Genomic DNA, 23055 nt, shown 5'->3' on the forward strand with positions numbered 1-23055 from the left:
ATACCGGTGTCGGCTGTTGAGTTTAAATGATAATAGGCGTGTTGGCCGGGCCATTAGAAAATACATTGTTCGCCATTTTGAGTACGTAGAGTCGCGGTCATGACTTTATGCTCTAATAGGTATGGCATTCGACCAACAACGCGTGTATTTTGCACCACCCGTTGATCTCTTAGTGTAAGCAAATTTATTAACTACTTTGTTTGTGTTAGGCAGCTGTTATTAACCTTCGTTTGTATTGGTTAGTTGTTTTATAATATCAGCAGACCGAGTTTTGCTCGGAAATCATATAAAAACTAAAAAATGCGTGTTTTCCCAGAGATAAGACCTAGCTAGATCGTTTTCGCCCCCTTTGGGTTTCGATCGTTTTGATTTCAAAAAGTGGCTGTCTACAGCGATATGTTGTATTTTCTTAACTGATTTGAAAATCATTTGTTTGTTCAAATATATATAGTCCCTAGTTGGTTCCATTATTATCAAAACACAGTTCTGATGATGTTGTGTAGGAGGAATCCAGGGAACTCCTCAGATATTACAGGCATACATATAGCGATTTTAATATTTTCGTCAACAAACCAAGCCTTTATATCCGCAACAGTGCCATTTGATGAAGTTGAACTGCTGATGACGATCAGAACGGGACTCTTTAACAACGCACATTCCACTTTTGGCGATTTGTCTTTTCGTTATGTTTGTTAAGCAAGTAAGTTTTCAAGTAATATTTGTGTTAAGGTCTAGTTCTGATGATGGGTTCCATGAGGTCCAACTCCTTAAATCTTGATGATTTTAGATCCAGATCTTAAAACTTGTAACGTACTCAAAGCGCAAAAGTTTTAATGGCATGACTGTTTAACCACACAGGAACGAGTCTTGGAGAAAAATTAAAAACCGAATAATAAAATTTATGTTTAAAAAAAGTAAAACCGACTTCAAAAAGTATAAAATAAAATATCATCCCGTTTTATATACGCTAGCAACTGTGAAGTCGATGCCAAACCAAATAGTCACTAGCTAGTCTTTCTTTCTTATCAAACTATACCAGGGCAGGCATTCGGGTTGACGGTGTGTTGACGTTTATAAGATACGCACCAACTTCAAACGTATCAATTACTATCGCATATAAAATGGGATGATATTTTATTCTATAGTTCTTGAAGTCGGTTTTACTATTTTTTGGTTAATTTTTGAATATACGCTTTTAAAAAATAATAATTATTACTTATGAAACCAAAAGAATGTAAATGATCATATACTTATGCTGTATATAATTGTTACATATTTGCTGTGACTTATTTTTCAAAAGTGTTTTTCAATAAAAAGACACGTCAAGATTGTTTACCCTTTTTTCTAATGCTAAAACATCGAAGTATAACTAAGTATTTTTCTAATTTCAATGTCATATCGACTTACTGAGTCGATATGACATTCAAATTATCAAAATATGTTAAGCATCAACAAAAATACGATTTCAAGACAAGCCAGTCAAGATCAAAATAAAATTGAGGAAGTGTTTAGATCGGAAGTGCTTAAAAAATGAAACGTTTCAGCGCGTGAATGTGGAAGGGAAATGTCAAGGTGGCGCGGGAGGCCGCACGGCCACGGAGCGTGTGGCGGAGCTCTTGAGCCCGCAACATAACGCACAAATATGATCACAAACTTGAGAGGTAATATCTAAACTGTTAGGATCAATATTATTTGTGAATGTATAATGTATAATTCAAGGCTTTAGAATTAAGACTTGGAGAAAACATGATATAATGTTGTTTAGATGGAATATGAACTACATTAAACTTTATCTAATCCATGCAATTTAGACGCCGGATATAGCGTAATAACAGCTATAATGGTAACAAAAATAATGTAGTATATTAGTTTATAATTCTTAGCAGTGCAGCATTTCTGAGTTTTACTTTCGATAGCAATTAATTTAGTCATACCGAGGCATTGAAAAGATGGCCGCGGGTTAAGCGGCCTCGGCGCGACACTGACATTGTCCGGAACCAAATTCACTTCCTACACCGACCAGTATATGCGATGCAAATCTGTACCCTTGTACGATATCCTAAATGCGAAGAACCAATATCTAACAAATATTCCGCGATATAAAATCAAAACGTATCTTGACTTTACCTGTTCATTACTATCATGTACCTAAAAGCTATTGGTGTTTAAGCAACTGACTAACAGTTGTTTCTTGAAGTTTAAATATCACAATGTTATTAATAACGTCCAATACATTAAGATATCAATACTTAGTCAAAAATTTAAGCGCATAGCGGAAGCAAACTGTTTCGAAACTTGACATGTTCTCTGGCCTTTATCAATTACAATTTTAACAGGTACTAGATGAATATAAAAAACAATAAGTTCTACATATTACCTTCGGCGCCGCGCAGCGGTCGGAAGCTGCACTTCCTGATAGCTGTAAGTCACATTAGCATTTTTATTTGATGATGCAACAACAACGAGTATTTTGTTTAACCTTGTCACTAGGTGAGTAGAACTTATTTTAAAGTGTTTTGATGCGCTCTAAAGATCATCAGTAACATATTGAGTGTAAATGTCAGACAAAAAATACGGTCGTTCGTGATAGTTGCCCGCTTAAATTTCAATATCAATTTATTTATACGAAAGACAACAATGGCCCATCATAATAGTTAGTAACATTTAAGATTTTAAAATAATGGTTAGTGGAACCAAAACGGAAAGCAAACAGTATAGCAAAACAATCACCTAGTAGCCGTCATAACACAATCAAAATGCCGCACAATAGGTCGATTGGCCCGTTACAGTAGCCAGGATGGGGTTGGACCCGCACTCTGCAGAGCAACGAGGCAATTCCCTTATAATCATCGCATTAGCATGTTGCATCGGACTGCGTTCCCTTTCTATATCTAATTGGTATTTAAAGTCGTCGGTGACATAGTGTCCAAGATACTTAAAATACACGCGCTTAAATTTTGTGATTGATATTTATGATGAGGAGTTGTATGTATTTTTGTAGAATTATACATTTTTAATCACTGGAACGATATTTTAACTAACTTCAAATCCATCCTTGAGTTATGCGCCTTTAGCAAGTTTAGCATAACTCGTCAGAGATACAATATTCACCGTTTTATAGAAATTAAATCATATTACCTACAATAATATACAATACACGAATGGGCTCGTAATTTAGGGTGGTGTAACATTTTTTTTTAATATTGCTACTCCATAAGGTTCTTTTTAGTCAAAAAAAGTATAAAACTCATATAAACTAATTTTAAAAACAATCAAACATTAGAGATCGCTCAAAATGGAGCCATTCTGCCATACTAAAATGTGTGAAATGAAATTACCCATATAAGAAAATCTTACGGTTTAATGGTTTTATTCATTATTCCCTATTTAGTTACAAGTAAATAAAACATAAACCGGCCATTTAGTTATTTTTGAATTTATGTGTTTTTTTATTTATTGTATGAGATATCAAATTCTAAAGCAATGTTGTGCGGCCAGTAAATTATGAAAATTTAGCATATATGTACATTACCACTTCACAATAACCGGCCAAGTGCGAGTCGGACTCGCACAGGAAGGGTTCCGTATCTTTATCTATAAAAACGGTCACCCATCCAAGTACTGACCCCGCCCGGCGTTGCTTAACTTCGGTGAAAACTTTGGATGAGAACCTCCAGATTGGAAAGAAATTTTTATTTTATTCTGTTTTTAGCGTTTGTTGTTATAGCGGCAACATAAATACATAATCTGTAGAAATTTCAACTGGCTTACTATCACGGTTCATGAGATACAGCCTGGTGACAGACGGACACATCGCCAACAAACTGTTTTACAGTTTGGCGAAACTTTAATTATAAGTACATTGTATATTGTGATTTGTGAAATAAACTAAAAAAAAAAAAAAAAAAAAAGGACGGACGGACAGCGGAGTCTCAGTAATAGGGTCCCGTTTGACCCTTTGGGTACGGAACCCTAAAAAGGGACCCATGTGGAGAAAAGATTTCAGATATATTTTTAATTCCATAGAAACGTAGACCATCTTGGTTTTTTCGACTGTGCTGGTATATAAGGTACGGACAGTTTTAAACTGTTCCGGTCTAAGGCTGGCCTAAGCGGGAATGCTTGAGCCCAAAGGGGCCCACTGACTAACAGTCCGCCGGACGGTATCGCCCTGTCAGTTGTTCGGAACTGTCAACGTTTTGCCTAACTGACAGGCCGATACCGTCTGGCGGACTGTTAATCAGTGGGCCCCTTAATGGATTACTTTGACTGCCAAACAATATGTTATTACTAGCACACAACTTCCGTTTTAAATAGTAGCCGCTTTATAACCAACGGTCGTAATTTACAAGGCTGTGACTTGTATACTGAAACGAAACCCTTGAACTAGGCTAGGTTAGTGCAACCACTTATAATAGGAGCTACACTACAGCATTAAGATTTGAAATATATAAATGAATGAATTGTTATGTTTAAAGAATTTCAGAAACCATGAAATAAGTTTTGATTTAATCAGAAAGAATATAAGGTGCAATTATGCCTCAAAAGACTCGCAAGAGCACGCGAGCTGCATTTACCCGACCTGATATATCCAGAGGTTTAGCTATGACTTGGTTGTCAGATATGAATAAAACTTTATTTGGTTTCAATCAAAACTGTGTAAACATGAAGTGGGTAGCGGTAGCGGCCCTGCTCGCGGTCGCCGCTTCCGCACGAACTCGCCTCACGCCTGCGTTTCACCTTCGGGCTTCCTTTGTCCCTTCATCCATTTCAATTTAACAAGACCCGAATTCATTCAACACTGGTTCACTCAAGGTATTAAATATCGATACGGACAAAGTGCCAAAAATATGTATACACGACCTTATTGCCTATGTATTAAGGTAGTGTGTACATATTTTTGTCACTTTGTGCGTATCGATTTTTAATACCTTGACTGTACATTCAAAACAGTGGTATACCATTTTAGTTAACATATTTGACGACGAGCAAACTATTGAGCTGGTCATAACTGCTCATTATGAGAAGTTAATTAAGTGACTTTCTTAGACACACATACAAGTGTCCAGTTGGTACTAAAAGTGACTTCTAATTCTGTATTTATGCCGGTACTGCCTTACTGAAAATAAACATAGTAGTAAGTACCTTTTTGCCTGAAGATGACGCATTTGCCGTTGGTTTCCACAAACAAACAATCTGACTTAGTACCGACAGCTGCTTCGAGATTCACAACAAACAGATCTTTGAGATATCTGGGCTATAACCGCGAAAATTGAAGTTCGTCAATTGCTGGCATTTTTCTCTGTCACTCTAATTACATCTTAGAGAGAGTAAAAGAGAAAGATCCCCGCAATTTACGAATTTCGGTTTTCGCGGTAGGCCCCTTATAATGTGACCATTGAGACAATCACGCAAAAGCGGCTGAATGTGTTGGGAAGAAATTTGGCACACATTATTAGCTTCGTATAATCGTTAATCAAATCTAACAAACCGTTGATAATCACATGACATTTGCGTTTATTAGAAAGAGACAAATTTGAACTAAGGTTTGCTAAGTTTTATGAATACGGGGATACTTGTAGTTCAAGAACCTGTATTAACATAATGGTTAATCTAGTCATCTCGGAAGGGGTAAAAACAGAGGAGGAGGAGTTTGTTTCCAAGTTTTATTAACGAGTATAACGCAGACGTAGTCGCGACCAGTTACTAGCATCCATATAACTATTAACCCAGTGCATGTCACATTGTTTTGCCTCTTGGTAAGGCTTCGTACCTCACATACAACGTAGAGCTACGACCGTAGCTCAGCGGTGAATGTGTTAACTAAGCTGGTACGATAAAGAAAATATACACTGTTGCAGTCCAAATAAGATGGGCCCGCTGATATAAACGTTTGTGCAATCAACCTAAAAACAACTGTCGACTTGGACCAAATAAACTATTGCGAAAATGTTGTCTGCTGGCGCTTGCGAATTGTTTATTGCTTGTCTACTCCATTATCAAGGTCGTTGACATTCGTCGCGTTTTTTTTTTGAACCTGCCTTTGTGTAATCGTTGATCATTAGAGTGTAGCTCACTGAAACAAAACCAAATAATTTCATTTTGCTACAATATTACACCAAATATAGTTAGTGTCATCCACGATGTCGCGCAGATTTGTCAAATCTAACCGATAATAACATGAACATACGACTCAATGCACGCGTCTTTGTGAGTGGCACGATCTATAGAGACCTTCTAAGCTGACGTTGTACCTACTTTAATAGAACAAAGTGCGGACGTGTCATTATAGAGATATTTTCATAGACATTTTTCATTAATGACGTGACCACACTTTGTCATTGCAAATGCAGAGTTCGCTTGGTCCGATTCAACAAAAATATTGATGTATATTATCAACTTGTTACTGTTCTCATGAGTTACACTCTTTCGATATTTTAGTCAAAAGAACAGTGACGTTATTATTAACTAACGAATGACGTCTTTCGACCAACATCTAGAAAGAATGCATTGCGTTGCGAATTATTTTCTAAAAAATTGATTTCGACGTCAAGATGAGTCATACACGCCGGAAATTGCTTTTGTAATAGAAAAATCAGATGACGTTGGCACTGAATGTATTTCTTATCAATTGCCCAACCACGTGCTCGTAAATTTACTACGTTTTGTGATACTACGACAGTATACGGTAGCTAAAAATGAATGGTTAGTTCACCATTAACGTTAGGTATGGTCAACAAATGAGAAACTTTTGTCGCCTATTGTATATCTTGATAAGGCATTCTACGTCGATACCTAATACCTAACGTATCACGTTTATTGCAATTGTGAGTAAGAGAGCAAGCGCGCGCAATAAATAAAATACTTAATGACGTATTTCCACCCCGTTAACTCACGAGGAAATATCATGTTATTTTTAAGTCGTTCGAAACTAGCCCATGATATAATATAAATAATAATATAAATAAATATCATAGGACATTATTACACAAATTGACTAAGCCCCACAGTAAGCTTAAGAAGGCTTGTGTTGTCGGTACTCAGACATCGATATATATAATATACAAATACTTAAATACATAGAAAAATTAGAAAACACCCATGACTGAGGAACAAATGTCGTGTTCATTACACAAATAAATGTCCTTACCGGGATTCCAACACGGGACCATCGGCTTCATACCCACTAGGCCAGACCAGTCGTCAAAAATAAATGAAGCTTTATTATAACAATGTGTCAAATAAAAGAAAAATTCAATTTACAATGTAGACTAGACCACGCCGGGCATCACGAGTGAACGTCCTTACGCGAAAACAGTTTTATTTCTGAGTTAAATGACCTGTGTCGGTAAATAAGTGCTTTATTTATAGATCAGCTGTAATATCGCTCGGAAATAGTCAAGGCTATGAACCTTTCGTTTTTTTTACCTTTGTGCCTATACCTGTAGGTATAGACTCACTTTGAAAAATGAAACTTTTATATATATTTTTAATTTAACTTCATTGTTGTTTTTCTCGTTAGATAGGCGAGCCAGCTCGCTATTTAAAAATAGTTTACGTTATCAAATAGTGTTTATGTTATTTTACGTTATAAGTCCCCCGCCGCGTCTGTCTGTCTGTGCGTATGTTTGCGATAAACTCAAAAACGACTAGCTGGATTTTCATGCGGTTTTCACTTATCAATAGAATGATTCTTGAGAAAGGTTAGGTGTGCAATTTGTTAAGGTTTTGTGTAACCCGTACGAACCCAGAGCGGCTCGCTAGTCACCTTACATTATTAACTTATTAAGTACTCGTAACTAAGTATTCGGATACTTAGCTAAGTAGGAAGACTTCCAACCCTTTTTAAATCGGGCTTTTTGACGAAAATATTTTATTTCAGTAAAGAGCTTCGAGGCCCCTTAGCATATTGCTGTCCCCATAAGGAGCATACGCTACAAATTCAGAACCAGACTAGTCTATGAATAGTAGTTTAGGGTTAGATAGTGAACTCAGATCGGTTCGATATCGGTCATTATCGCGTAAACTCTCGGCCAAGTGACGCACACGCGGCTACTGATCGCGTGTTATCCAATTCGATACCTATTTATAGTCCGACGTACGCAACAGGTAACCGATTAACGGACGACTAACTTACGTTAGATTTTCGCGTTATGATTATGACGTTCGTGACTTAACTCAGACTAGACATTTTGTAGACATGGCTAATATACTTTCCGAGGATGTTGAATGTGAATTTGTGAGCCAAACAACTTCTGTTTATTTAGTGTGCTCAAGTTTTGCTGTGATCACCAGATTTATTTAGCGCCTTGATGAAAAATTTCGAATAATCGTTAATTTATACCAATGATTAGTATATTCATGTGTAATTATTTTAATTCCGGACGCATCGGAAAAAAAGGTTTACCAAAAAGTCATTTAATTTATTATTAATTCCGTTTTGTCTAGTTTCATAAAATGAGCTAAGTACAAAAAATGACCCTTTATCCACGTAACAACACCATACTCTGCAAATTCCTCACGTTATCAAAGCTATAAAAATTGGCGACGTCAGACGTGTAATAGTAAACGATCTTGAATAAAATATGGGGTCCGGCTTGTTCGACCATTAGTCCGACTGAAATATTGTGAGGAGAGGCTGACTTTCAACATCAAATGTGACGAATTTAATACATTAACTGCCGAAATTTGTCCGGTGCCGAAATGATGCCCGATGTTTACCCGAAAGTGTCGGGACCATTTTACATTAGCAGATTTGTTCCGACTCCGAATCGTCGTAAGTAGTTCAAATATGTCTGCGGTCTGGCACGACTACGTACGAAAATGTATGAAAAGGTTTTGGCAATTCAACCGCAGAACTATTTTCTATAATTAATCATTGATAAGTTTTGTACTCTGCCGCATTACAGTAATTTCTAAAATAATTAATACTTTTGTCTGTTTTAATTATTTCTGTGTTTTAGTACTAGTTAAAAATTAGGTTTATTTGTGTATTTCGCCGAGTATTGGTTTGTTGACATTGTAACTAACGGTGATTTTCTGACTTGTCTACAGGAATAATGACACTCAGCCGCGGCCCGTGTGACCTTGACAACATGAGTCTCTTCCAAGACCTAAAACTAAAGAGGCGGAAAGTTGATTCCCGATGTAGTAGCGATGGTAAGTAATGTTATAATCGCAGTAAATTTAGTCAGTTATTTTTCCTTAGTAGTAAAATACTATACTGGCTCACTAAGTCTTTAAGTTTTCATGAATACACAAAGTATTCGTTTCTATTTACATTTGTGTTTCTTTTATTTACTTTTTGAACGGATTAAGGAAGAGAGCACCTTCTTAGATAAGTTTAGACGCATGATTAGCCGTTTATTACCAATAAGTACGTTGAACAATCATAATTTCCAGTCCGGGGATGCGTTTTTTGTACTAAAGAGTAATACGATAACACGTAGTAAAAATCGTATTGGAGGAATAACATTGTTCGTGCCTGAAGTTTTAGGTCCCTTATGCATTACCGAGTTGCATTCCCAAGAGCACGAGATACTCGTGCCGAAGGTTTAAAAGCTGAAGCGAACTAAGGTCAAATATTGTTATTCCACGAGAGCCGTGTAACGCCCGACGCCCGATTAGAAAAGGCAACGTACTTTGGCATCTGTCGGCACTATACGCCGTTTTGTATAAGACTAAAGCACATCACAACTCTGCTCACGGACAGCTATCACTTTCGACTTCGTTCTACATGTTATTTCATTGTCATTCTAACTGGCTCTTAGACACGTGTTTGAATCACAATTAAAATTAAAAAATGGAAGATTTTTTGTAACTGAGACATTTGTATTCTGACCCGATGTTAATTGAAAAAGACCGATGTAGGATTTTAGCAATTGCACGGTTATCGCCAGAGAAACAAGCCCGACTCCAAATGTTTTTAGAATGCAAATGACATCGTTGCATAATCCGATAGGTAAACAGATTAGTTTGATAATAATCGTCATCGTCTAACGAAAGTTAAATAATTCACGGCATAAGACCGTGAGAGACCACGGACCGGTTTCAGAGAAATGACTTTCACTCCGTTGAAAAATATCATAAAAGAGTTCCGGTTCGGGCGCACCTTCCCCCACAAAATACACGGCACGACATTATAGTCAGCAATGAACGAAAGTGATTGGGAATACTGTTCTGTGGAACACGAAAACGAAACGAAAATGTAGGTAATTGTTGAACGGGACATCTAAGTGGGACTTAACTACCATTTCAACATACCCTATCTAATATACTTTAAATATAAACCATATAAGGTATATATTTTGTGAGTTATTTGACTGAAGTTTACCTTTGCTAATAGTTAATATTTACGATATTTTTAATGCTGTTGCTGTAACAAATAAATTTACTAATACATATATGGTCTCCAATAGTTAAATAGCAAGAGTTACTGAGATTTACTGATAAAATAACTAAGGTAGGTAAAAAAAGCATTTAAATAATTGAATTGTAATTATGATGTAAGACGGCGGGAACTCGCAGTTATTAAGAAAGTTTACGTAAAAGAGGTGAAAGCATTAAAACGGTGCCGGTGCCGTAATTATTGCCATTGTGCTCTCATGAATAAGACATGAGTGAAAGATGTAAGCTGTCATACGACGTAACATTTCCCCGAGGCGTTGCTCTACGACTTAACACATTCACCGTTAAACTACGGTCGTAACGCTAGGTCGTAGCTGATAACACGGGTTTCCCGGTATGTGGCGAAAATGCTTCGTAGAGGCAAAAAGACAACAGGTCGTGATAAACGCTGGAACGAATATGCAATTTTAAAATTTTGTGAAACTAAGTAGCTTGTAATTAAATAAAGGGGTTATCGCTTATCGCCAATTTTCAGTTAACATTGCGCGGCTCTTAATGAACCAACTTTTTTGTCTTTGAATTCGCAACATGACCGCGACATGCACTGTTCTGGGACTTAATTGTAATTTAACATCTAGTTAGGAGTGTTAGGACACAGGTATTTTGCCCGACAATTTTCGTGTGAATCTCGCTACGCGTGGAATGCGTTGATCCAGTAATCGTGGTAGGTCATGATGATGGTTAGTTTACGTTAACGTGCGTGCAAATTTGAAGCGTCACGGGGTTACGTGGTCCGGTGACGTGGGGTGACGTGAAGTGACGGAGGAGCGGCAGGACACGTCACGCCACGCCCGTTGCACTTGTACTTGCATAATGCTGATAAGAAACTTGTGTGTACAATATGAGCATATAAAAAATAATGAGGCTAGCTTGTGCCCGCTAATTCAGGTAGAATCCGTTAAACTGCCGATCTTATCCCTCTCTATGGTATCTCCGTATTAAATACATACATGGTTTTTCCCTATTGGAATTTGTGTTTAGTTTTTATTTGATTAAATGTAAATGTATATTAGTCTATATGGGCCTTGTGGCCTGAATCAAACTTTTAAATAAATAATTAAATTACATGAGTCATTCCAGATTCTACACTATATATGCCAAATTGATCCAAATCTGTCCAGTTTTAATAAAACAAAGTCCCCCGTCCATTTGTATGTTCGCGATAAACTCAAAAACTACTAAACGGATTTTTATGTGGTTTTCACTTATCAATAGAGTGATTCTTGAGGAACGTTGTCGTTTTGCCTCTACGTAGCATTTCCCCTACATACCGGGAAACCTATGTTATCGGCTACAACCGTAGGTCAGCGGCGAATCTGTTAAGGTTTTATGTAACCCGTGCGAAGTCTGTTTCATTTGCTTCGAAACTAAACAAAAACTTTTATGTAAACATACCGAATATAAAATATAAGCTACTTAGAATACGTTAAATAAACAACGTAGTACGCTCACTCGGCTCGTAGTGACCTAATTCCGCTTAAAATTCAAGGACTTTACGCGATAAGCGTATTAGGTTCCATTCAAGAGCCGTGGCGTTACTGTTCGTAGATTCGAAATGTCATCGAAACGCAGATTACATTTATGAGTGCGCGTACGATTTGCATAGCAAATTAAATTCTGCAGATCGCTATAAATGTAGGCATAGAATTACGAATATTTACATATATAAGCAACTAGTTGTTACTACTTGTTGCTATTATCGTAACTCTTAAGTTTAGTAATAAATCATAGGTATAAAACCTTTGTTATTATAATAACTAAAGTGCTTATTTAATAATCACCGACGTTGATGGATTATTTGTGAACGGTTACTGCAAATTAAAGCATTTGAATTTTGGAAATAGAAACGATTGCCGATTATAGCGTTATTCATAAACGTAAGTAAATATGTCAAATCTAAACTGCCGTCAAAATGGTGTGTACTTTTCCATCATTTTGCCACAAAATGTAACGGAATCATTAAAGATTTGTGAATAGGGTTTATGGCGTTATTTATAAACGCGTTACTGGACTGAATAAGCTAAGAAACGTTTATTTTTATCTGTCATTTTGAATTATAATAATAATAAATACAATATAATTTCTTTATATAAGACCATCAGGGATCATTGTGTTAATAAATCTTATCCAAGTGTTAGAACTATCTATACATAACTGTATTTGTGTAAAATGTATTTGTAAGAAAGGGATAAAACATAATTTAACTAAATCAGGCCCGTAAAGTTTTATGAATAAGGGGGTGTCTTTATCTTAGAGAAACATTCTTATAAAGTAATTTAAAAACATGGTTCGTTTATAAAACCACTTCATGTTAACAGTAATAAGCGGTACATACAGGCACTAAGTGCCCAAACATACAGCTCGAGGCTTCGTATAGTCTTTTTTAATATCATTAGCTTCTGAACCATTTTATTAGAATGCAATCTAATGGCCAGATACGAAGGCGTATTAAGTATCATCAAGACTTTTCGGAGTGGGAATGTTCTCATTTATCTGTACAATTGGATGACGTAGGAAGGGCTCGAATTAGGAAGGGCCGGGTTACACGTGGCTCCGAAGAGGGGGGTGTGACCCGGTTACCGGGGCCTATGACCGAGGCCGACCTTCACACTCACCAAAACAGACCGATGTTTATCCCCGAGGCTTTTCTTTGAGTCGGCCAACGGACGAAACCCGAGTTTTAAGGCGGCGTTTGCGTGTTGGGGTCGGGTAGTTGGTTGCCTCGTGGAAGTTGTTGGTAGACTGGGAGCCTAGTACCTACATGTACAAGCGGGTAAGTTTAATATATTTTTAAAATTCTGTTCATATTTGGGTTAATTAAACGATAATATGAATTACCGTATTAACTACCTATGATGCTAGTATAAAGGTCGTCCTATTGATGTTAGTATATGTCAATCTAATTTTGTTCTACTCTTCTGGGCATGTTAGTAGTAGATGAAAAAATATATTTCTATACTTCTAAAGTTCTCTGTTACTTTTGCATTGCCGTCAATGTGTTTATCCGCTTTCGTGGTACAATCTTGCTGTTACTAAAATTGAGGAAGAATTATAATGATATAATATAGGTACTAAATATTAACAATATTTACGACTGACAACAGACGTGCCCATTTAGAGTGTTGGTTCTCTTTAGGAAGTAATAATACACTAGGTAGCTTCGGAGAAACTGAAATGGATCTTTAATAATAGAAGTGATATTGATATCTGTACGATACTGAAAGTTAATGATCCCACACGGTTGTAATCCATATCTCTTCCGCGCTGGTTATGCAGCAAGCGGCTGGCACAAATCGGCCAACATCAGCATAACAGCAATTAAAACGGGACATAATGTCTGTGCTGAAGCCTATTGCATCACTCTGTCCCCACCAGCAAAGGACGCATAGCGAATAGAGATCGTCCTCGAGGCGAGAGCGGTGCGCGCTGCACTAGTCTGCAGTCATTGTGTTGCACTTCGCACGCACGAAGTGACCTAATAGTGGCTGGAGGGAGGGATCGGGAAGCGCAGGGGGGCGGCCGCGGGGCGCATCGTGTGGTAGGTCGGGCTCACTGTGCGCGACCGACGCCCGCCGCGCCGCCGCAGCCGTGGAAAACTTTCTTCGCTTTTCCTTTAAACTGAAGCGCGCGCGCCGGTCTCAGCGCAACTTTAATATAAACAAAATTCAACCCGGGCCCCGGACTATGTGATTGCTCTACTCGAGTCGGACTGTTTGTGTATAGCGATGTGAGCTGGTCACGTGAGGGTAACTTCGCCTATGGATTTGGTGATAAAAAGTCGGTAAATGTTTGTATAAAACTAAGCGAATCAATTAAGAGAAAAACGTATTAAATTGTCTATAATAACATTCTCTGTTAATTGATGTTAACGAATGGTCCGGTTGCAATTTAACAAAATAGTTTAATTTGTATAATTGTATATTCGTTATATATTACTATAGTTGCGGATTTACTAAATGATAGTTTTTCAACAACAGTTAAATCTCATGTTAGATAGATAGTCAGGCCCTTTGTAGCTGTGCGCTGTGCGCGAGCGCAGCGGAGCGCACTCGCTTCCGGGCGGCGCGGCATCTGCGCTGCTTTCACTTTCTCCTCGCCCGCCGCATCTCGCGCCTGCTCCACGCTTCCTACATATACTATTGCTACGTCTATTCCGGATTGTTACATAAAATATTCCTAGAACGTTTGGAAATTAACACCTCTTTTATCGCCGCTACACGTATGTATATGTTATACATTATTATTACAAATCAGTTTTCTTTACGGCTAGATACATGTGCCACGGTGACGCTCACGTTGTCGTGACGCAACCGGCTAATCTAGTCGGCGTCGGGAAGTGCAGTGTCGCGTCCCCGCCCCGCGCCTCGCGGCCACTCCGCGCGGTCGTTGACATTTCACCCAGTTTCTATTCTTGCGTCTAAAAGTCCGCGGTGCTCTCTTCCTTCCCGCGCATAGACGAGAAGTTTGTCGCTAACGTTGACCGTGTGGCGTTCCCGCAGGCGAATCGGCCGCCGACACCAGCACGTCGTCGCCGGACCCGGGTCCGCCTTCGCCGCGCATGGCCGACGCCGGCTGCAGCACGCCGCCGCACCCGCCGCCCATGTTCGACGACGGCAGCTCACCCACGCCCACCCCGGCCTGCCACCCCACCGTCATTCGCTCAGCGCCGCCATACTCCGTCATCAAGTTTGAAGGAGCCGCCAGCTCCAACAAGTCTGACAATTCGCATGCCATTAAACACGTGGTTACGTCGCCCACGCAACACTCCTCCGTGAAGCTGGAGGGCCCGCCGCCGGAGCCTCCGCTCCCGTACAGGCCGCGGGCGCCCGCGCCACCGCCACCCGGCGTGCACTCTCCTCTCGCGCCGGGGCCCTGGCCGCCGGCCGCTTGCATCAACGGCGTCAAGCCCGAACTTATCGGTGGACATTTCCCGCCACAACCGCAGGAGCCCAAGACTGGTGGAGCGCGAGGGCCTGCGCAATGGAGAGGGGCGCCTGCCGTTATCATGGGTGAATCCGGAGGCGTACGCACAATGTTTTGGACGCTACCGGCGCCCACTCCCGGGGGTGAGACATCTGCGACACCGAGTGGGTCGCACACGCCAACACCGCCGACACCAGACCCCACTACATGCAGTGAGGAATCTGCGGCTAGGCTGCTTTTGAACCTTGGTGGCGAGTTAAGGCGGCAGCGCGGCCCGCCATTGAACATGGAACTGTTATGGGCAGGAGACGTATCACAGCTGCCTGCTCACCAACAGCTCCACGCTTTGAACCTAAGTGCGGCGGCAGGCAACACGGCTGGAGCTTCAGGCGCGCCGGCCCCAAGCCCACACTCTATGCCTCGTCCGGAGCTACGCGCCTACGCGCCTGAAGCTGAACGCGAAGAAGATGAACAGCCCATGATCTGCATGATATGCGAAGACAAAGCAACGGGTTTACATTACGGAATTATCACCTGTGAGGGATGCAAAGGCTTCTTCAAGAGAACTGTTCAGAATAGACGCGTGTACACATGCGTCGCTGATGGAGGCTGTGAAATCACAAAGGCACAAAGAAATCGATGTCAATACTGTCGGTTCAAGAAATGTATCGAACAGGGCATGGTTTTACAAGGTAAGATTAAATATTCTGAAAGTGTATTCTAGAGATTATCGACGTACCGACAAAACTAATTAAACTTATTTTTCAGCTGTAAGAGAAGATCGCATGCCAGGTGGTCGAAATAGCGGTGCAGTGTACAATTTGTACAAAGTAAAATATAAAAAGCACAAAAAGGCAAATAAAGCAGCGACAACAACAAGTCGGGCGTCGCCACCAGAAAAGCCTAAAGAGCCAATGCCACCTCTCCCACCACATCTGGTCAACGGCACCATTCTTAAGACTGCTCTCACCAATCCTAGCGAGGTAAATATAATAGTCTTAAAACTGTCCTTTATTACCAGAGTTAGCTTACATTACTTCAAATTTGCATGTTACAAACTTCCAGTAAATAACTCTACTCGTACTGTATACTATCTACTAGTCTCTTCGATTTATGGTAAACTTTATTTGTATATCACATTTACCACTTGTAGACTCTTAAATTGGATGAGAACACTTCCTTTTATATATTATATAGATGTGTTGCGTTCAGGTTGTCCACCTAAGGGCTCGATTAGAGAGCGCAGTATCATCCTCGCGGGACCGCGCGGTGCCGCTGGAAAGGGCGCTGCACATGATCCGCGCCCTCATCGACTGCGATGCCATGGAGGACATCGCCACCGTGCGCCACCTGCCCGATCTCCTGCACGACACCTCAGAAATAGGCGATAAGCTCTGCAAAATCGGGGACTCCATCGTACATAAGATGGTCGCGTGGACGAAGAAACTCCCGTTTATAATGGAGATTCCGATGGAAATACACTCCAAGCTGCTGATGGAAAAGTGGCACGAGATCTCTGTGCTGACGACGGCGGCGTTTCAGGCGATGCACGGGAAGCACGCGCACGCGCCGCCCTCCTCAGACCACGAGCACGACTTCATACAAGAGGTGAGTGTTACATTAACAGCACGATTCCCTATCATGAGGGTCTTGTTTATGCATCTGAGCCGGGTTTCAATCGGACCGGGCACCGGGTCACTTTCGCTCCAGAGACTTCCGCCGCTTGCTTGGAGTGCAGTTACGTGATCTGCATCGGCGCTTACGCAACCGCGATAGAAAGTCGCTGCCTTTGGCAGAGAACTAGCTGCACTCGACCGAGCTCGGTGCATAGTGCGCTCTATTACACCCGTAAACTAATGCAACACGTCGGACGTTTCAATAACCTTCGGCTCGATCGAACGCATAGGAATTGTATGCAATTATTTGCTTCGAAAGGTGAATAATATTACTGCTAGATAAATAAGTATTTTTTATACTTCTTCTATTCGTGTTATTAAAATATTGCATTTTACAATAGAATATGAAGAACGTTTCATGCCGTGAGACATTACTTCCATAATAAATGACCTCAAGAACAATATATGTAATAGAAAATTATACAATTTTGCCATCAAAAACCAAGCCACAGTGGCAACGTCTCAGCCATAAAGGTGTTTCTCACTAAGTGAATACAGAAACAAATGTTCACAAGAATTGACATTATCTCTAAAACAAGACCGATTTCGAAAAACGTTATAGGCTCTAAATACGGGCAAGAATACACCTTTAAAATCTGTCGGGTTTCACCAGCCCGCGATGTATATTAGCGGATCCATTTATTAATATATTTGTCCCACAAGACCCTCGATACAACAATCTAAGGTATATAAGATCAGATTTGTTAATAATACACGTTGACATAATTTGGCATTAGTCCGCCTTTTGTATATTGGTGTATTTAGTGCAATAAAGTATAAATAATTAAATATTACATAGGTATGGTGTACAAATAATCCTTTAATACTCTACAGATTATAAAGTTCGCGTGATCAAAGTTGACTTATCAAGCAAGTGGTTTCGCGCGTTACGTAAAAGCATTAAAGTTGCTAACGTCAGTTACATATTTTCATTGTCTAGAGCATTTTCCTAGGTTACATAAGGGACTAATTAGAAGCAAGAAGAAGAAAAAAGAAGCTTTATTTGCGTAAAAGCCAATAAGATATGAATAGAACGCGATCGGTTTAAAGGTACTTCTTCCTTCATATAAGTATATTATTAGACGACAGGAAAACTACATAGAACTCATAAGTATCGTATTCGTTACTATTAGAATATTACTCGAATGATTTAAAAACACAATCATAAAATAGCATTCATTTAAAACATTTCTTAAGTACTTGCTATCAAATAATAAATCAATATTATGGTATAATCAATAGGTAACTATATCGAATACCTATGTACACTATTAAAAACTAATATAAAAATTAAAGACAATTAATAGCTAGTTATTAATTTAGTTACTGTAATACATCTGTATACCTGCATGTCTATGATGTAAATAAAAATTATAAAATATAAATAAATGCTGTTGTAGTGACAGCATTAAAAAAAGATATTAATAATGGAGTTTTGACTCAGGTGAACGCAAACCTGCGGACGCTGCAGAACTGCCTCACCTCACTGATGGGGCGCCCCATCACCCTGGAGCAGCTGCGGCTGGACGTGGGGCTCGTGGTCGAGAAGATGACGCAGATCACCTGCGTCTTCCGCCGCATACAGCTCCGGATGGAGGAATACGTCTGCCTCAAAGTCTACATATTGTTGAACCAAGGTAAGTACACCATTAAAGGCATGCGTACGACCTTATGTGTCTAAGTCTAAATTATATGTGACGTTTTCATATTTGTATATTATGCAAAGCGAATCTTTTGTGTAAATTGTACCCAAATTGTTTCAATATCAGTGGCGGAAGTAGTTTCATTTCAAACGATAGTGACGTCAAATCATCTCTCTGATTTGGAATTGTGTTAATTGTTAACGGATAACCTTTCGCCGGCCCGCGGGCTGATGCTCGTTATTTAGGTTAAATAAATAATGGCCTTTTAAAAATTACTCCGTGGTTCCCTGATTAAGAATCAATTTGGGCATAAATAGAGTACATACGTATACATTACACATGTGACTTTTTATTTATTTATGTGTTGTTTACTATTAAGTAATCTGCTGCCAAGCGAAACCTTTTCTTAATCTATAATACTTGTATTTTATAAAATTGCCTGTAAATAACGTTATTTCAGCGCATGAAAGAAATTAACTAGCCGGATTTCGACTCCATGTTTTCTTCTACAGCCATTTCGTGTTGCACACGGATGATAAACAAGTAAAACCAACATTCGGAAACGTAATGAGAAAGTCAGATTTGCATGATTGTTTTCCTGACTGAGGAAGGATTAATTGAATTTAAATTTTGAATCATTTGAAAATGTTCGGTTCAGTACGCGGACGTTTTTGTTCAAGTGCAATTTATTCGGCGGTTTTAAGAACTACAAATAGGCAGAGTCAATCGCAGTTACGCGTACTTAGATATATTAAATTCAGGAAACACAAAAAAGTCACAACGAGACGTCGTAAATTATTGCGACACGGTCAGTCGTCACAGTTATTATGATTTATAGTCCATGTAACCTACATACGAGAGATGTTGCTTGTGAAATCTATTAGGAACTTTAGGACGACTTATTTACTGTCTTCAATTGCACTTTACAGCGTACGTTAACCCTTAGAGCATAGAATCACCTCACGAAACTAGATACTTTGGTGTCGTAACTCTTTTACCCACCTAAAGTAGACCTTACAAAACATCTCCACGCAAACTCGCTATCGCTAAGTAGGTATAGTTTATACACTTGACAGCGGTCGCAGCTTTAGTTTAGTTTAGCCTTTAAAGCGTCGTGCTAAAGCATATGTTTGCACAAATGAGCTAGAATAGGGAAACTAGGCATGACATCCTGCGTTATCGTAGTGCAACTAGGTCGGCCCTCACATGCCATGTTTGAAAATAATTTTCACCGCACCGACGTATTTATCAAAGTACTAGGCGATTAGAAATGGCGTCGCGTATCAACTAATGGCATCAGCACAAGTTAGTAGTGGTTGATATAGTTTAATAGTTATGCTCAAAATTTACCGTATTACCGATTGCAATGAGCATTTAGCACAAGTTGACTTACCTAAATGTTAGTATGCTCCCTGCCTACCTTACATAAGTACATGACTTAACTGAGATTACAAGAATTGATTGATTAGTCGCCGTGACTGTGAAACTGAAAAATAAGATGGCGCTCGTAACATCAAAACTACGAAGAACATTAGGGTGTTAATTTCGTAGCAATATATTTTTTATCACAAGGAAGTATCTGCGCTTCTATATAAAACACATAAAGAATTTTATAGCCACGGTATGTACTAGTTGTGGCTATAGTGAAATGGAAAGTGCTTGCACAACAGTTCCGCGTCTATGTGCGTCTGCACAGCGCGCGCATGTGTGCGCGTAGAGCTGTTGGTATGCTATTGAACATGAAACTAGGGTTCCGTTACGCTAAATTGACACATGTAGCCCACATTTTACGATTTGAGACTGAACAAGTAGACTTTTTAAGTTTAACACGGACAACTGATATTTTCTACCGCCATCTACATCGCCAAAAAGCAGTATTTTCCGACCTTCAGGTAAGGGCAGTAATTTAAAACTATTCATATTCCCAGTTAATATTCGCAAGATTCCAATGAATATGAAATGTTTACAATCGCAGCTCGTTGAGGAAATCCTGTGAACAACATCGCAAGGCCCTCGTTCTAAAAGATGTATATCCGTTATAAATAAATGCACTTTAGACTTTTAGCTCGACGGCAAGCGAAGTTTATCGTTTACAAAATAATCGTCTATAACAATTATGGAAAATTTACCTGTAACTAAACCGCCTTGACAATAGGTTGTTTTGCTTAGGTACATTATCTAGAATAAATAGTATTTATAGGAATAAGAGTACCTATAATTCATACAGTTGTACAATTTTGCAATAAAACATATTTGTAAAACTTCAAGAGTTTCGAGATAAATTAGCTGAAACCATTAATTTTACTTTAATTTAGATGACAACGATACAAAGAAAATACATTCAATTTACGATAAATAAATGATACATACATATACACCTCCACAATGCTTGATGATGCATACATCTACGAAGAAATTCAAAGAGGTATGTGAAGTTCCCAATCTGCATTGGGTTAGCGTGGGGATTATATCCCAAGCCCTCTCGCTCATGAGAGGAGGCCTGTGCCCAGCACACAGGGACGTATATTGAATTATTTTTTTTTTATTATTAAAAGACAATAGTTTAAGTACTTATAAACCTACCTAAGGTAGAAGTACTAGTGCTCCACGCTGCACTAGTACTCGACATGGGCACTTTATGTCAAAGTGACAAGGATTAAGTTCGAATACAGAAAAATCTTCGTTGTTCAAATTTAACCTATATTTCCATGAAATAAAGTGCCCATGTCGGTGACTAGTGCAGCGTCGAGCACTAGTACTTTTACCTTATGTGTTGGTTGTGATTTCTCAGTCATATTATTTACGGCTTGTATTTACACAACGGCTATCATGTTGCCTTTATATTTTAAATTTCATAATCATTTGCAACAACGTAGTTTGTATGATCTAAGTTAAATCATAATACATTCAGGTACGACAATACCTCTAGATGTAATTAGTTAAGAATGAGTAATCACCGCACTACTTTCGCTGGTCATTTCACTCGGATCAACAAGGTCGTATCTAATTCAAATGATATTAGCAGGTACACCGTTAGCACCAGTGTTCTCGGTGGTTACGTCAGCTAGGACAGTTCTGAGCGGAAAGCGAGACTTGAGGATACTTTCTCTTCGCCCCACAGATACTCGCACTATGCAGCGGTACTTTACGTAACATCGATTAGCCGTACAGCGTGTACACTTGCTTATTGCGCCCTTTTCTACATATAATAAAATTCAGAACGTTAACGTAACGCTAGCGTACCAAAATCGAAGCACAGAGTATCACGAATAGCTAAATACAGAAGCTAAATTTATATCAGTAACACTTCATTACTTATCACAGTGCGTTGTACACTACAAAAAAAAACACAAGTTATAATACGGTACTTATAAAACCGGTCCAATTGTAGGAATAAAGCTTGACCTAAAAACTCACAATTGAGTCACAATGCGATGACTCCTGAATAATTATCCAAAAACTATGCAAAAATACAATATAATTGGCGCCATGCATGTAAATATAAGTTTAATTTTGTTTAAAAATACAAAGGTAAAAACATTAGTTAAAGTCGGAGCCGCCAACCAGCGCAAAAGGTCACAGACAGATATATTTAGGCAGCGCACCGAAACCCCGTCGTCGTCAGTTTATAAATAGACCTTACAGTTTATAAGATTTAATCAAAACCAAGTAAGTAATCCGATACAAAATATAGAACAAAATTAAATTTTCGTAAACAGTAAATAAATGATCACGCGTCTATTTTTTCCTTCCTCATTCTCTAAATACAAAACATCGGTTTGGTTGAATGTAAAACGCGCACATGAAACAGCCGCGCGGCCTACCCGTGGAAAAGCGCTCGCGTGCAAGCGAAATGGCTATAGAGTGAGGACGCAGCGCGCTTGAGCGGAGGTCAACGGCTAGCCGCGGTCGTTGCCCCGCTATCGGAGTGACCTACTGAGCGTGTGACGTCACCGCCGCACCGCGCGCTCGCTCGATACAAATGGCATTGGAGCGCTGTAGCCTCACACCGCCATCTAAGGGCGAGTAGACGAACTAAGCATTTCTTACTTTAGCGCTACTTGCGTTATAATTCGGAACTAATCAGTTTTCCAAACATGGCGTACGTCGCTGTTGTGGGGATTCATAAAATGTCTAGTTTCAGAACTCGGCTTTGTATGCTTTACACATGTTTTCTTTTGTCTTAGAAGTGGAACTGGAAGGCATTCAGGAGCGATACGTGCAGGTTTTACGCAGCTATCTGGAGCACGCAGCTCCCCACCATCCCGGCAGATTGCAGGAACTTTTTGCCAGGATACCTGAGGTAAGGCATTTTATTCTTAGGTGGGTACTTTGAATACTCACTTTACTCAAACCTTACTCCTCTCAATCTTGATCACACAGAAGATCAGGTTAAAAAATTTGAG

At 39.3% G+C, this 23055-nt stretch overlaps 1 protein-coding gene across 4 annotated transcripts in view; it reads left to right on the forward strand.

Annotated features, from left to right (window-relative positions):
- Positions 1–23055, forward strand: part of LOC133523866 (hormone receptor 4) — a 62252-nt gene that overhangs the window by 32598 nt on the left and 6599 nt on the right. For 2 of the 4 annotated variants that reach the window (XM_061859629.1, XM_061859632.1), the window contains exons 2-7: positions 9055–9159; positions 14907–16022; positions 16099–16313; positions 16528–16938; positions 18451–18643; positions 22837–22952. In XM_061859629.1, the coding sequence (XP_061715613.1) occupies positions 9055–9159; positions 14907–16022; positions 16099–16313; positions 16528–16938; positions 18451–18643; positions 22837–22952 (2156 nt within the window). Of the gene's footprint in view, positions 1–8551; positions 8777–9054; positions 9160–14906; positions 16023–16098; positions 16314–16527; positions 16939–18450; positions 18644–22836; positions 22953–23055 lie in introns of those variants that run through there. The other 2 variants (XM_061859622.1, XM_061859626.1) reach the window with 2 other exon arrangements.

This window comes from Cydia pomonella, chromosome 1 (genome assembly GCF_033807575.1).
Source record: "Cydia pomonella isolate Wapato2018A chromosome 1, ilCydPomo1, whole genome shotgun sequence".
NCBI classification, from domain to species: domain Eukaryota; kingdom Metazoa; phylum Arthropoda; class Insecta; order Lepidoptera; family Tortricidae; genus Cydia; species Cydia pomonella.